This window comes from Macrotis lagotis, chromosome X (assembly GCF_037893015.1).
Source record: "Macrotis lagotis isolate mMagLag1 chromosome X, bilby.v1.9.chrom.fasta, whole genome shotgun sequence".
NCBI classification, from domain to species: domain Eukaryota; kingdom Metazoa; phylum Chordata; class Mammalia; order Peramelemorphia; family Peramelidae; genus Macrotis; species Macrotis lagotis.
Genome location: NC_133666.1, coordinates 219,707,603 through 219,721,649, shown reverse-complemented (window position 1 = coordinate 219,721,649; position 14,047 = coordinate 219,707,603). Strand labels below are relative to the sequence as shown.

Genomic DNA, 14,047 nt, shown 5'->3' with positions numbered 1-14,047 from the left:
TTTTCTTTTATTAAAGATTTTATTTGAGTTTTACAATTTTTCCCCTAATCTTACTTCCTTCCCCCCCCCATGGAAAGCAATCTGTCAGTCTTTACTTTGTTTCCATATTGTACATTGATCCAAATTGAGTGTGATGAGAGAGAAATCATATCCTTTAGGAAGATACAAAAAAGTATAAGATATAACAATATCAGACAATAAGATATGGTTTTTCCCCCCTAAATTAAAGGGAATAGTCCTTGAACTTTGTTCAAACTCCATGGCTCTTTATCTGTATACAGATGGTATTCTCCATTGAAGACAGCCCAAAATTGTCCCTGATTGTTGCACTGATGGAATGAGCAAGTCCATCAAGGTTGATCATCACCCCCATGTTGCTGTTAGGGTGTACAGTGTTTTTCTGGTTCTGCTCATCTCACTCAGCATCAGTTCATGCAAATCCCTCCAGGTTTCCCTGAATTCCCATCCCTCCTGGTTTCTAATAGAAAAAGAGTGTTCCATGACATACATATGCCAGTTTGCTAAGCCATTCCCCAACTGAAGGACATTTACTTGAGGAAATATAACATTCAAACAATTATGCACAAATAGGAAACATAAAAGATAAATCAATTATATATATGTAGGTATATTTTGAAAGATACTATAATCTCATTGAAGAGGTTCTCCCTTTAAAGGTAAACTATCAACATTTTCTTATCCTGTATAACTCTAGTCCATGTCTTCTCATAAATTCCATAAACACATACACATACATACACATACATACACATACACACACACACACTTTTATTCTGATGTCTCAAGGAGGTATCCTTTAAGTTGAAAGCTATTTGAGCAGTGCAATCCTGAGCAGTTTGTGACAATATGAAAAGGCAATCAGTAAAAACTAAGGGATGTACTAAATGTCTGGCATTTGAAAAAATAGTTAAGCTATACATTGAAAAGCTTACACCAGGTTGATTGATACTGGTTCATCAATTTTTTTTTTTGACTACAGCATCTATGAAGACCATCTATTAAGTTGCAAAGGTATCATGACCTATTTCACTGTAGGGAGTACATTCACTAGTGAAATGACATTTCTAAGAAATATTAAAGTATATATATATATATATGTATATATATATAATATATATATATACACATGCACATAGTTGTTATATATTCACTTTAGGCATGCATGGAATACATTATAGTTTCACTATAATGACATTTTTTTGAATTAAAACTAAGAGATACATCATAAGTTTCAACTAATATTATCATCATGTTCCAAAAAGGTCTTTCTGTTACTATTAATAATGGAATAAGTCCAAATCGGTAGCCTTAAATATCTGTGTTATAATTAAAGTATCTGTGTTATAAGTAAAGTATCTGTGTTACAATTAAAGTAGAGGGTATTCCTATATTGAGCTTCTAAGAAATAAGAGATGATGCATCTAACTTGCATCTAACAAAATTTTGGCTTTGTCACTTATTAACTGGGTGACCTTGGGCAAATCACTAAATACTCTGAATGCCAAGGACCCTTTCTCCAAAATGGAGTAATGACACTTCCATTGACTACCAATAAGCATGCTGTGAGAAGTAAAAGAAATGATTCACATTAAGTACTTTGCAAATGTCTATACATGGACTACTATAATGATCATATAAGGCTATACAGTTAATCTTCCAGTGCTTTAATATGGTTATGCCACGTTATATGCCATTTAATATGGTTATGCCAAGGTTTAATCTCTAGCTATCCTGCTGACAAGACAAGAAACACATTGGGTATTACCTTAATATTGGCTTGTATTCTGTCTTCTGAGTTTAGCTATGTTGAAAGGAGCTAGAGTTTTGATCACCAAGTGATATATTTATTGCTATTGTTTTTTAATCACAGTAATTATATCACTTGCTACTTATGTGACTTAGGGAAAATCACTCCTCCTCTTGGTCATCAGTGTCCTAATCTGTAAAACAATGTACTTGAACTAGTTGAGCTCTATGATTACCACCTCCTTAAATCTATAAATTTATATAACTATCTACTAAAGTATAAATTACAATCAGCATTAGTGGCTCCAGTTTAACACATTTGTTAATTATGAGTCTTATAATTATCTAATACTAAAACCAACGAAGTACAATTTGCCAATGAGGACTTTATTAGTAGCTATATAATTAGCAAATAAGAAAATTGATTAAAAATTAATGTTTGAACACTATAATCAAAACTGACAATCCCCGAAAGGTAAAATCTTGATCATAAGGTCACATGAGACTGGATCTTTTTTCTTTTTTAACAATTCTAAACATACCTTCTTCAAACTAAAATAATCAGTTATGTAAGAGAATATAAGCCAAACCTATTAGCTTAATGAATATGAGTAAAACTAAGGAGGTCTTTGTCCTGCAGAATGACTTACATATGATAGATTATAAGATAATTAAAAGTTCTTCTAATTAAATAACTAAGCATTATTAAATCAATATTAATGAAATATAATACACATGGCTCTTAATAGACATTAAAGAAATAACAATATCCCATTTTTAATTTGTAAGGCTCCACCTTCACAAAAATAGTGGGTGAAAGAATTTTCTCAAATGAATAAGACCTCAGGGCATATGGCCTTTCTCTTCTTTTTATTACTCTAAATATTAAACACTTGTAAAAATAAAAATGAAAAAAACTTTTGTTTGATACTATTATCTACCTCTTTATATAGCTTATCTCATAAAAATTTTATGTTTAGGCAGTAACAGCAGCTTTTAAAATAAATGAAAAGCAAAACTGTTTTAAGTAGTAAAGCTAACAGTTAACACCCAAGTATGGAATTTCTGTAGCAGCCCGCATAAATCATTTTTGGAATTAATGACATCAAGCTAATCACTTTTAGATAAATCTATCTATCTATCTATCTATCTATCTATCTATCTATCTAATACATCTATCTCAAATATATTATTATAAGATAAATCTATCTAAATGTAACCAGCTATGTCTATGACTATATCTAGATATCCCTTATAAAATTCTCTTCCATGCTGCAGGAAACTCATTATTGGATAAACCTCTTCATGCAGCAGTATCTCATAGGGGTAATTACTCCACTTCACCACCATCCTCTGGTCCCTCTGACTGAAGGGTGGAACCATGAACTCTAACTTCCATTTATGGAGGGGGCTCAGTTTAGAGGGGTTAATTTTAGGGCTAGTTTTAGGGCTCATTTCTCACCTGACTGCATTAAAAGTCTTTCCTGACTTTCCACCATAACTCCCCTGACACTGGATACCTTCCTATCCCCTTCCCTTTTCAATTTCCTTTTGTGTATTGCCTTTCCCCAGTACAATGTAATCTCCTTGAGGGCAAGATTTGTTTTCTTTTTTCATAATTGTATCCCTAAAACTTAAGCCTAGGGTCCGGCCAAAGTGAATGCTTAATAAATGTGTACTGACTATTGACTATATTCTCATTTCTATTCAATGGGAGCATGATCACAGAGGAGAGATTAGAGGTATTTTCTCCTTTACTGAGGATGACAGCCCTTAGTTGACTTAAAAAAAAACTAATGGAAAATTATATTTCTTATTGCTCAATGAGAGTCAATCTAATAATGCAAGTGCATTTCAGATTCTTTGACAAAGCATCTGTCTGCAATAAGAGGTATGCTGTAAGTAACCATGGAAGAAAAGGTCATTTAAGTGTTGGAGGAGTCACTATATCTTGCCATGGTGGCTCAAAAAATAAGCAAATTTAGAGAGAATATCTAAATGTTCAGACAAAAATAGAAAATAACTCATAAAATTTTAGGGAAAATGAAGAATCTGTTTACCTTATGGCAACAGAACTAAGAAAGTAGTGGGAATGCTCTGATTTTTTTTTAGTATTTCAAAAACAGAATTTATATATGTAAATAGACTGCCTTGTAAATCTAGTTCATATCACATTCTAATTTCACATATGATTAATTTGCTTATATGTTATGTCTTAATAAAAAGCAGTTTGAATCTGGAAGTCTTGAATTCACATTGCCTTTTGGCATTTACTAGCCATATGATCCTTAACTCTTACAGAAGTCAAGACAATTCCCTGAGATCTGCATCTTCCTTGGGGAAAGGAATACGTCAGTTTCATATATTCTTGTATCACAACACACATTAAATTGTGACATAACCACAAGGGTAAACAAAACCCACCAACTGTGCAAATACCAATTGTTAAAAAGGATGTAGAAAAACTGTTAGGGAATAACAACTTAACATGAGTACATCAATACATTAGCATTTTACTCTAATTGGCTTTTAAACCTGAGATGGCTTTTAAAATATTTTGATATAATTATTTCCCTTGTTACCTGTGCATTATATTTTATGCATTATTCTAAGAAGGAATTGATAGATTCATCAGGTTACCAAAGGGGTTCAGGACACCAAAAGGATTGAGAACCTTTGCTCTAGGGCTGACATCAAGAAAATATTTATGGGTGCCCATTATCACTACTATTATTCAATACTGTATTAGAAATGTTAGCATCAGCAATTAGAGAAGAAAAAGAAATTGAAGGAATTAGAATTGGGAAGGAAGAGACAAAACTCTCACTCTTTGCAGATGACATGATGGTCTACCTAGAGAATCCCAAGAAATCATCTAAAAAACTACTGGAAACAATTAGCAATTTTAGCAAAGTTGCAGGTTATAAAATAAACCCTCATAAATCCTCAACTTTTCTATATATATCTAGCAAGAAACAGCAGGAAGAGCTAGAAAGAGAAATCCCATTCAAAGTAACCTCAGACAATATAAAATATTTGGGAGTCTATTTGCCAAGACAGACTCAGAATCTTTTTGAAAACAATTATAAAACACTTCTCACACAAATTAAATTAGATTTAAATAACTGGGCAAATATCAACTGCTCATGGATAGGTAGAACTAATATAATAAAAATGACAATTCTACCAAAACTAAACTATCTGTTTAGTTCCCTACCAATCAAAATTCCAAAAAATTACTTTAACGAGTTAGAAAAAATTGTAAGTAAATTCATATGGAGAAATAAAAAGTCAAGAATTGCCAGGAGCTTAATGAAAAAAAGTGTAAATGAAGGTGGCTTAGCCCTACCCAATCTAAAATTATATTATAAAGCATCAGTCATCAAAACTGTTTGGTATTGGCTAAGAAATAGAGTGTGGACCAGTGGAATAGACTAGGTGTAAAAGCAGGAGATGATTATAGTAATCTGCTGTTTGATAAACCCAAAGAGTCCGGCCACTGGGATAAAAACTCCCTCTTTGATAAAAATTGCTGGGATAATTGGAAGTTAGTATGGAAGAAACTTAGATTAGACCAACACCTCACATCCTTTACCAAGATAAAATCCAAATGGTTACAGGACATAGACATAAAAAACAATACTATAAGCAAATTAGAAGATCAAGGACTAGTCTACCTGTCAGATCTATGGAAAGGGGAACAGTTTATGACTAAGGAAGAGTTGGAGAACATCACCAAAAACCAATTAGATGATTTCGATTACATTAAATTAAAAGGCTTTTGCACAGATAAAACCAATGTAACCAAGATCAAAAGAAATTTGGAAACAATCTTTACTACTAATGATTCTGACAAAGGACTCATTTCTAAAATATACAGAGAACTGAGTCATAGTTTTAAAACAAAAAGCCATTCTCCAATTGACAAATGGTCAAAGGATATGCAAAGGCAATTTACAGATGAGGAGATCAAAGTAATCCATAGCCATATGAAAAAATGCTCTAAATCATTAATTATTAGAGAAATGCAAATTAAAGTTTCTCTGAGGTACCACCTCACACCTCTCAGATTGGCCATTATGACCAGGAAGGATAATGATCATTGTTGGAAGGGATGTGGGAAATCTGGGACACTATTACACTGTTGGTGGAGCTGTGAACTCATCCAACCCTTCTTGAGAGCTATTTGGAACTATGCCCAAAGGGCAACAAAAATGTGCATACCCTTTGACCCAGCAATACCACTACTGGGTCTATACCCTGAAGAGATGAGGAAAAAGGGTAAAAACATCACTTGTACAAAAATATTTATAGCAGCCCTATTTGTGGTGGCAAAGAATTGGAAATCCAGTAAATGTCCTTCAATTGGGGAATGGCTTAGCAAACTGTGGTATATGTATGTCATGGAACACTATTGTTCTAACAGAAACAAGGAGGGAAGGGATTTCAAGGAAACCTGGAGGGATTTGCATGGACTGATGTTGAGTGAGATGAGCAGAACCAGAAAAACACCGTACACCCTAACAGCAACATGGGAGTGATGTTCAACCTTGAAGGACTTGCTCATTCCATCAGGGCAACAATCGGGAACAATTTTAGGCTGTCTGCAAAGGAGAGTACCATCTGTATCCAGATAAGGAGCTGTGGAGTTTGAACAAAGTGCAAGGACTATTCCCTTTAATTTAGAAAAAAACAGATATCTTAATGTCTGATCTTGTTACCTCTTAGACTTCTCTTCTCTTTAAGGATATGATTTCTCTCTCATCACACCCAATTTGGATCAAGGTACAACATGGAAACAAAGTAAAGACTGACAGAGTGCTTTCTGTGTGTGGGGGGGATTCAAGATTGGGGGAAAATTGTAAAACTCAAATAATATCTTTAATAAAAATAAATTTAAAAAAGAATCAAAATAAAAAAAGAAAATATTTATGTTTCATATTATAAGAAAGGGTATTAACATATATAGTGAAGAAAATGAAAGTTTTTAGGTCATAGTGTCTAGAAAATATGCAAAATATGGTTATTTTCAAAAAAGTATCTTCACAAAAATGTGCCTCTTTAATATCTAAAATGTTTTATATGCCTGAAATTCCTGCATTAAAATGTTTGACTTTATTCCCAAACTGAAACTAGTGCACATACTGTTGGGTCGATAATGGGAGGGAAAATATCTAACTTACTAGTCTAATTTCTGCCCAAAGAATAACTGAAAATTAGGGGGGAAATTTTTTTGTTTAAATTGTGTCCTAAATGTATTACAATAAATTCATTAACCATACATAAATAAGGCATTTGTGACAATGAATTCAAGTTTTTGTTAATAACAAGACTTTTTTCCTTTTTTATTTCTCTTTCTTTTTTTCTTTTTTTTTTACCAAGGTTTTGAGGAATTTGATCAAATCTCCATGAGAACAAGAAGGTGGTTTGAGCATACTGGAACTGTGGTTATTTAACCATTCCAGGCAGTCACTTGTAGTCTTTAGTGGAACATCAGAGCCACACCTTTTGTTTACTTCTGACTGGATATCTTTAAGACACTGTTGCAAACTGAAAAAGAAAAAAAAACCAAAACTGATAATTTTCCACAAAAAGTATATTTGATACAGAAATATAATTTTAAAATAAACTTCAATATGATAGCCAAAATAATTTTGATTTATAATTTGAATTTGCATAAACTGTATTCAAGTTTTCCTTAAAGGATCTAATGATAATGAATGAAACTGTGATGAATGAAAAAAAATTAAAACACAATATATAGCTGTTTTTCCATTTCTAGCTTCTGGGCAGGGGGAAGATCATGATCATGTGGGAGAAAGAGAAAGAGTTGAAAAAAGAAGAAGGAATCGTGAAGACAATTAGAAAGCTTTGGAAGGGTAAAGAAAGTTATCTCATAAATTGGCTGAACAAGTAGAAGACTATAGAATTAAGCAGGAACAGAAGGGAGAGGGAAAATAACCCATGAACCTCACTCTCATTTGAATTGGTCAAAGGAGGAAAGAATAAACACACAAAAAGAAATAAATTGCACTCAGTAGGGATAGCAGATGCAAAAAGGGAGAGGAGAAAAAATGGAAAAAAGAGAGGGGGCTAGATAAGGGAAGGATCAGTTCTGATTAAAAAGAAACAATTCTAAAGAACATAGATCTCAAAAAGGGATCTTAAAAGAAAAGAAACTGTGATTGAACCTGCAGGTTTAGAAGGTAATAGGACTTTAGGGTCTGAAGATAGTTTAGTGATCTAGTCCAGAAATTCTTAACCTGGGTTTGTGAAATTTTTTTTAAAAATGATTACAATTTTAAATGATATCCTATATATTTTATGTTTTTAAAAAAATTATTCTGAAAATGTGTTTATAGGCTTCACCAGAATACCACAGGGGTTCATGATATTCCAAAAAAGTTCCTGATCCAGTTCAACCCTTCATTTTACAAAAAAAGTAAACTGAGGTAAGAAAAGGTTAACTCACTCACCCCAAGTTACACAGGGGAAAGCACGAGGATGTGAACACAAGTCCTTCTGATTAAAAATCTAGTCCTCTTCATTATCACAGGCAAATTAGATGATTTCTAGCATTTCTTCCAACTCTAAGATTTTATGATTCTATGATATTTAATGTTACTTATAGCTAATAATTTGAATTTTTCTTTTAATCAAATTAAAATTTTTTGAATCAGCAAAATCCATCTCTCATCTTCCCTCTTTTTAGTATATTAAGCTATTTTAATAAAGAGATTTTTAAAATTCAGAACTATATAGAAGCTCATTTATATAAATAAGGAGTAATGTTAGTCCTGATGTACTCAACACTGATTAGACTACATTTGTAGAGAGCAGGTCCCTGAATCCAAGCCACGTGAGAAAAGGCTGCATTTCCAAGTGGGAATGAATTAGACAACTTGACCTCTGAGGATAAATCTACAAGCAAAGAGTGGAAATTACAAATAGGTAAATTTAGACAATGAAAGAAACTACTTCTTAATAATTAAAGCTATCCCAAAATGGAATGATCGGACTCAGGAATTGGTGGATTTCTTTTCATTGGAATTCTTCAAGCAAACTGAAATATCATTTTTCATATATGCTATAGAAAAGATTCTTTTTCAAAAAAAGGTTGGACTATATACCCACCAAGGTCCCTTCCAACACTAAATCCTGTAAGCATTTAGTAAATCCTTGCTCTGGGCAATGACTTGTACTTGGCATAGGGTCAAAGTCCACAAGAAGTTTACCTTCTCTTGGGAAATAGCCTCTATACACAGTTAAGTTACTGCAAATTATATAAAGAGGATATGAAATACTTTTGTGTCATTAAAGACAGATTATTTAAATTTAGGATTATTTAAACTTCTGCGAAGTAAATAAATCTTTTTGAAAATGAATTTGAAAAATTAAAATCATACACTGAAATTTTTTGCCATTTTGCTTTTTTTTTAAATTTTATTTTGGTATGGACCTGTGATTTTATTGTCATAGAAAACTCAGGGTATGGGGGCTTCCTTTACTAGGGAGCTTGTCAGCTTCCCTTTAACTTACCTGGGGCATGGATAGTTCAAGTAACTTGCTCATAGTCCCACATGTAGTTTGTCAAAGGCAAGACCTGAACTCTGGTCTTCCTGCTCTAAGGCTGTCATTCAATCCATTGCACCACAATACCTTTCATTGTGCACTTAACAATATCATGTGAAAAACTGGAAAATCAGTTGTGGGTGTTCTCTAAAATTATGCCATAGAAAAGAGCTTCTTAGTTAACTTCTGTGAATGAATGGGTTCACAATGAGTTATAATGAAACAAATCCCTATTGAAAATCAGGGAGCCTTTTTAGAAAAACAGAACTTCATGGAAAAAAACAACCCTCCTTGTGCTCACAGACCCCTCAGTTTGATAGGGATTGCTTTGCCTTATCCACAAATGCCAGTTCAGAGCATAACAAAAGATCTGCATATATTTCCTTAACTTATGTAAACTGTTCTGTGAGCTGTGAAATATGATATCCCTATGCATCAATTTTGGCTCCTGGGACACTTTATCAAAGGTTTTTATTGCAGCAACCTGATGTATCCCTTTCAGTAAAATATAATAGTGATACTATTGAACTACAGAAGCTCAACTATGTGAATACTTAACTCTACTTCAATTACTTCAATTAGCAATCGCTTTTAGGTTCATCTCTGACATCTGAGTCTGGGTACAGGCCAATGACCACAATCTATAAATAAGGCAAAGCCCTCAAAGAACGACATATTTTAGTAATTTGTCCTAACACTGATAAAGGGATTAAAGCAGGTGAATTTCATCGGATATCCCTCCCTGGTACACACTGATCAAGCTTTGACCTCCTTATAATGAAACAAAGATATCAGAATTTTATCTAGCTGATGAAAATCTAAAAAATAAAAAAAAACATTTTAGATGTTATATTCCAATCTAAAAACTGTTCTCTCTCTCTCTCTGTCTGCCTCTTCTCAATGTACTCCCCCAAACCCCTCTGGAAAGGCCTGACTCTGATCAGTCCCTTGGTAGATTATGTTCGATATTAGAATGAAATGAGACATTTGTAAAGTAATTTGTAAACCTCCTTTAACCAAAGGAGGTTTAGTCAGCCATAACAGAGGAAGGATATTCATCAAGGACACCACATTGATTCATTCAAACAGCTTCTGCTGTTAATCATACTGCTGGTCTTTGGGCAGAATTCTGGAGAAAAGTGAGCTGGGGCTCTTCCTTGTCTTTTGTGCTCAAGTTTACCAGGAAACAATATCAATTTTCCTTCAAACAAAGAACTAGATGAACTTAAATAGGAAGGGTGATGCCCACACCCCTCCCCACACATATATAACTTTTCTTTTGCTTTGAGGTAAATACTTATAGAATCTATGCATTTTTAATACTTTTAAAGAGACATAAATTGGTTAATGGTTAATATGATCATATTGTACATGTTCCACACAGCAACACTGCTGATGGAAAAGAGGAATCATAGAATCTCAGAGGCCATCCAATCTAGCCCTTTCCTGAACACTACAATATACTTAAGACAAGGTCACCCTAGCCTTTGCTTAAAGATTTCCAATGAGTTCTTAAACCACTCTCCAGAGGCAGCCCATTCCACTTTTTCTAACTCTAATTATTAGACAGTTTTATTTTGTTTTTTCCTTAGTTCAAATAGAAACACGGAGTCTGCAACTTCAAGTTAATACTCTTTTGGAACCAAGAAAAACCAGTCCATTTTTTGACTTCCTCACCTTGCCATTCCACCAAATTCTCTATTAAGCCAAATATCTCTCTCTACATTCTTTTGGCTGTTTCTTATTTAACTAGACATATTTTTTTTAGCTTATTTTTTGCAAGGCACATGGGTGTTAAGTGGCTTGCCCAAGGCCACACAGCTAGGTAATTATTAAGTGTATGGGACTGGATTTGAACTCAGGTACTCCTGACTCCAGGACTGGTACTCTGAGCCACCTAGCCACCCCTAGACTTACATTTTTAAAAGTAACATAAAAATTAAATGGGATGTTTGGTATTATAATCCAAATGATGCTACAAAATTGGTACTTGGAAAGAATAGTTCATCTTTTTCTCTTAAGTATAGTTTTCCATATAGTGTGCTATATTTGGTCTACACGTGGGAAAATTCCAGTAAGTCATCACATCCTGAAATATTATATTCCAGATTAAAAAGGAAAACAGAATATAATTCCATGTGGTCAATTGTTTCTAAAAATAATAAATTTAAATTATTCTCTTAACCAATTAAAACAGGCATTAAGATAGGTAGTTAATTTAAACTTTGCCCTTTTGATTCATGAAATGAAACAAGCATTTCCATAACATAATATAATAAAAAGATTATTGTACATAGAATGGCAGATTTGTTATATACTTGTTATTCTTTCTAAATATATAATGAATTATCATGTAAATTTCTTTTTTCCTTTTTTTTCCTTCCCTCCCCTCCACTCTAGAAATGGTTAACCTTAGACACAAATAAGTTATAAATATATAAAATTATTCTATACAGACTTCTATTTATCAGTTGGAATCTTTTGGTAAAACCTTTTCTATAGTTAACACCTTATTTAGACAAATAGGGAAAAACTGTGAACAAGTCAGGTCTATGAATAGTTTTTATGGAGCAAAACTGCACAAAATCTTAGGAAAAGAAATATTTTAAAGTTCAGTTTCCAGATTGGAAAAGTTTATTATTTGGATCACTGTTGTCAATTGTCTGAAATCTACCCAACAAAAAAGCTGATCCATCAATCTATCAACTGAGTTATATAACACTAATATATCAAGCAAATGTGATTTTTGCTAGAGTAGGAACTTCACTGAAGGTAGCAAAACCATATATGTCACTGTAGCTTTAGAAAGCTGGCTGAAATTCAGAAAAGTCTAACAACTTTATTTATTACACTATATTTCTTATGATCTGTGGAAATATTTAATTTTTTTATCTTACATAAAATTTAAATGCTTCTCTACCAATAAAGTTAGTTTCTCTACTATCATAAAAGGTTTTTAATAATACAAAGGAAAAAAGACTATTCAATCGTTAATATTAAGACTTTTTCCATTCAAATATGCTAAATTTATAAGCACAATATATATCTTCTGTGAAGTTTGTTATAAATATGCATTAAAATTGTAATTATTTCAAGTTTGACTTTCTTTTTATTATTATATATTATTTTCACTGAAAAGAATCTGCTTTCAAAGAAAATCTCAAGAAAGAATTTTTAATGGAGATATGCTTATATTTTTATCTTTATACTGGAAATTCAATCCTATTAATTTTTTCAAATATAATGATTGAACTTTATTGGGCATGGGAGTAAAATAGTCAGATTTGTGTTTTAAAAACACCATCTTAGCAGTTGTATTGGGGATGGATTGAAGAGGGAGAGCTGAGACAGAGCGATCAATTAGAAGGATATGATAATAGTCCAGGCAAAAAGTGATGAACGTGTGATCTTGGGTGGTAGCCAGGTGAATGGAGGAAAAAGGTGAGAAACATGTTATAAAGGCAGAATTGATATGACTTGGCAAACTAATTAGATGGGGGAGGGAAGGGAGAAAGCATGAAGAATTAAAGATGTCTTCTTGTGAACCTGGAGATTAGAAAGTCTATGATGCCTTTTAGGAAAGGGACTAGGTTTGGAGAAAAGAACTAATGTTTTCATTTTTCTCCATCCATTGGTTAAAAATTACCAATCTAGTCAAATTTCCATCTGTTCCTTTGGAACAAGTAGGAATGAGAGAATAATGTTGTCAAAACTTTCAATTCCTAAGGTATATACAAAGGTCAGTTATAGTAAGAAAGCTGAAGCGGTTCTAAATAAAAATTGCAATAGTAAACTTACCAATAAAATACCTTAATAAAAGTCATAGCTTTGTTTTTGGCTAAACAATATCAGAAGGAAAATAATTTTTTGTTGAATTATGACTTTACCTTGAAGTTTTGTTCAATATAAAAAGTCCTATTCAACTCAAAGAATGAGATTTCAAAAGCTAATCAGGTTTTTTTTTTTTGTCCTGGCATTAAATTTTCAAGGCCTGTAGAGATGGCATTTTCAGAATTCACATTTAATAGAACATACCCTTCTCAATGCCAATTGAGAAAACTCTTAAGAGTATATGGTTTTCTATCATTGAATTCTATTGTGAGGCTTTTAATGTCACACAGCTCTGACTTGAATATGAGATAGAACTTTAAAAATGAAAATGGTTTAGGAGAATAGAAGGCCTACAGTAAAAGGCAGGTGAAAGTTCCATGACCTCTGATCTAACTGGTCTATTCTTATGAATCACTGCTTTGGGACAGTGAAAGACCTTATGGCTCATAAACTAGATGATATTCAGAAGAGCAAAAGAGTTCATACTTAGAGGCCTGGGTTACTGATGGAGGGGGAAAAGGTAAGTATAATGAAGACTATCATATTTAAGAATGAATTACTAATGTTTTTCTTTTTAAGTATTAATAAAAAAAACCTCACATATCACATAGACATTCATTACTTATTCAATGTATACCACTGGGAAACAAATAGAACTGTTAGAATACAAAAATGCCAAAGGTAATTCAACTACAGCAGTGTAAGTGTAGCATAACTGATTTGTCATGACATACAATTTTCTAAAAGCTATTCTGTTAGAAGGCAATAAATGGGTGAACAAATGATTTACACTCTTCAGAATCATAGTTATTATTCAGTGTTTTATTTTTTTTAAAAAATATGTACCGTATACTATTATGCTTATTCTCTTGAGTAT

The 14,047-nt window shown here is 32.7% G+C and overlaps 1 protein-coding gene across 4 annotated transcripts in view; it reads right to left on the bottom strand.

Moving 5' to 3' along the window:
• The window catches only part of KIAA0825 (KIAA0825 ortholog), a 547,976-nt gene that overhangs the window by 464,705 nt on the left and 69,224 nt on the right, over positions 1–14,047 (bottom strand). For all 4 annotated transcript variants that reach the window (XM_074206876.1, XM_074206877.1, XM_074206875.1 and 1 more), the window contains one exon: positions 7,146–7,317. In XM_074206876.1, the coding sequence (XP_074062977.1) occupies positions 7,146–7,317 (172 nt within the window). The remainder of the gene's footprint in view (positions 1–7,145; positions 7,318–14,047) is intronic.